General features: G+C 40.9%; 1 protein-coding gene across 1 annotated transcript in view; it reads left to right on the forward strand.

Moving 5' to 3' along the window:
- The first annotated feature begins 2,023 nt into the window (after nt 1-2,023).
- LOC106815876 overlaps nt 2,024-3,037 on the forward strand; it is a 23,866-nt gene continuing 22,852 nt past the window's right edge. Inside the window, exons 1-3 of the mRNA XM_014820401.1 lie at nt 2,024-2,271; nt 2,461-2,634; nt 2,809-2,925. Of these exons, the coding sequence (XP_014675887.1) occupies nt 2,083-2,271; nt 2,461-2,634; nt 2,809-2,925 (480 nt within the window). The 5' untranslated portion in view covers nt 2,024-2,082. The remainder of the gene's footprint in view (nt 2,272-2,460; nt 2,635-2,808; nt 2,926-3,037) is intronic.

The following is a 3,037-nucleotide window of genomic DNA, read 5'->3' on the forward strand; positions in this document are numbered from 1 at the left end:
AACGCACGCACGCACACGCACGCACACACACACGCACGCACGCACGCACGAACGCACGCACGCACACGCACGCACACGCACACGCACACACACACACACGCACGCACACACACACACAATATCCACGCAAAGACGGCTAAGGTGTGTTATCGAATAAATTCAAAATAAATTATTGAGTGATAATAATAAACATCGTGTTCTAATAATAATCTAATTCACAAATATCCCTTTTCGTCGTCGCCGCCATCGTGCCAAGTATTCCAAACTCCTAGGAATTTTTTTTCAAATATCTTTACACCCAACTGAGGATGTCGCCCGACTATGACTGCTGAATTTTTTTAGAAATAACATGCCCTTGAATTATCATACGTAGGTCTCGCTCGTTCAGTCTTAATGATTCCCCCTTTCAAAACGCTCAAAAAATTCGCCTCAGGGTAAAAAAATAGCTCCCCGGTTGCGTGGTGACTCGATTGTCGAGGTGTGCACGATTCGGTAATGTATGTTGTTATATAAGCAGCTATATATAGCTGTCGTTCATCATCGCTCCTTTACCAACCGCGCCTGGATATATATATATATATATATATATATTTAATAAGGAGCCATTGCATGCATGTTCACATATCCATATAAACGCCGACAAAATGGATGGCACCGTTTCTGTTAATCAATAGGCGTTGCATTGTAGCGACGGTATATATATATACGTATATAAAAATTGATTATGAGCGTGCACCGGTGCTGTTGTGGCATATCTATCGTGTGGCACAGGTGGACTTGTAATTACTATAATACGGCCGTCATCAGGTACATAGTGTAATGGCGGGGTTCGTATGCGAGGTCCAGCAGGTGCCCAGAAACTCGTTCCTGTGTGTGTGTGTGTGTGTGTGTGTGTGTGTGTGTGTGTGTGTGTGTNGAAATAGAAAGTCGATGTACGAGCGCCGTAGCTAAGCCACGTCAATGGGGTACCGGCAGATCGTTAACACCAGATGGCGCGGGCGTAAGGTACGACACTCGCTCCGTTTGTTTACACCGTTGTCAAGTGTTGAGTCGACATAAATACTGCAAGGCTTTTCGCTGAATGAACAAAGATTACGATGGATTTTGATGAAAGTGACGTATACTGTCATAAAACTCTTCAGGAATTGAAAGATATGATGCGTGCTCGCAGACTTAAAGTTACAGGAAAGAAAAAGGACTTGGTTGCACGGTAATAACTCTTCTAATGTTAACTGGGCTTTTTACCTATGCCTATGGCTATGGGCCGGCTCTATGACTATGAGTAGACCTATATGATTTTCCCTTTAGGGGGGTATTTAGTCTTTACTAGGCCTAGTTTAGGCGAACATTGCCATTGGCATATCATTCGAATGGTATTTCTCTCAAAACGCTTATTTAATGTAAGTTTTAAATGTTTAAATATTTGCACTGGCCAATAACAATGAAGTTACGCTTCATCTTACTATAAATTGGGAAATTACTGTCTGTGTCAGCGTGTGTCTGTGTGTCCGGTATAGTATTACTATTACTTATTAGTAGTAGTACGTTTCCGCACCGCTCAACGGATCCTCTTCAAACGTGGTGGGAACATTTATACACTCATGATACGTTACATGGGATATTATTACGTGTGCATGTGAGTTTCACCAGCCCCTAACGGGCATAGACTATTATAAAGAATGGTCTTTTTTCATTCCATATTTCTAGGTTGTTATTTGATGACAGAGCTGGAAAAAAAGACGAGCCGGCCCAGCAGTGGAATTCCACATGACGTTGCCGGAGCCAAACTCATACAAGGATATGCATGCTGGGATCCATTCGGAGTTTCCAGCTGTTAAAAGACAGCGCATAGAAGATTTCTTCAAATGCTGTGACAATAGATACCTGAAATAAAGCAAATAATTTGTTTTTTAGAAGCAGATATTTAGCAGACAATTGTTGAAAATGTGAAAATTTTCTTTAATTAGGCTTAAGTCTCACCTTTCCTTATAAAGGTCTCCAAGCTTCTTATCATACGTCCGGTATGTTAGATCTTGTGTGGTTGCTAATCATACATTTGTAACATCAACTGTCTGGGCAGAGATGAAGAAGACTACATCCTACAAAGTTGACATTAAACTCGATAGTAATGGTGTAGTTCTGGAAACGCAATGCGAGTGTGCTGTCGGCCAAGGTCCTTCAGCACATTGTAAGCATGTTGGGTGCACTCTTCATGCATTATCCCAGTTCTGCGAGGTTGCAACCATCATTACAGAGGTCACCTGTACTCAGGTAAAACTCATTATTGCATTTTCTAGTTGTACTCTGATAAAATAAAAATCCCTTAACTGCTGTTGACATATTGTTTCACATCATTTTGGAACAAGTGTTTGCTTAACTTTGCTCCCACTAAAAATCTGTGCTATTTTTCTGCCTCAACATGTAAACCTAATGAATTAGGGTCGTATTTTGTGTTTATAGGTCTTGCAAAGCTTCCATCAGGCAAAACCGCACAAGGGCAGCCCAATGAAGATGAGGCGTCTCAACGAAGTACGTGGCAAATCACGGAGCTTGATTTATGACCCAAGGCCCACGACGAGACGAGACCCTCAACAAATTCAGCAGCACTTCAGACAAGTGGTTCTCAACTATCAGGTACCTTTTTTGGGGATTTTCCAACAAATATATACTTGAAATAACTTATTTGCATTATGGGCAAATACTTGAACAGTAATAAATGTTTTAACAATATAAATCTTTTACAATGTACCGCAGGTATCACAAAAGATTTATGTACAATATTTCACTAAATGACTATTTTTTATTATAGGAAAGGCAAGGCTGCCAGTGTTCCAACTTTTTGCACCAGCTGATATCACTACACTTGGGCTTGACCATGATTATATGGAGCTCACCATGGAAGAAAATTTCCTATTAACGGCTAAGGTACTAAGCATTTTGCACCCCATTCGATGTAAGACGTTTCATCTACTATACTATTATACAGCAAGGAGCAAGGATTTCACGTTTCCCTGTGGACATGTGAAACCGTGAACAC

The sequence above is a fragment of the Priapulus caudatus genome, unplaced genomic scaffold (genome assembly GCF_000485595.1).
Source record: "Priapulus caudatus unplaced genomic scaffold, Priapulus_caudatus-5.0.1 Scaffold1223, whole genome shotgun sequence".
Taxonomy (NCBI): domain Eukaryota; kingdom Metazoa; phylum Priapulida; class Priapulimorpha; order Priapulimorphida; family Priapulidae; genus Priapulus; species Priapulus caudatus.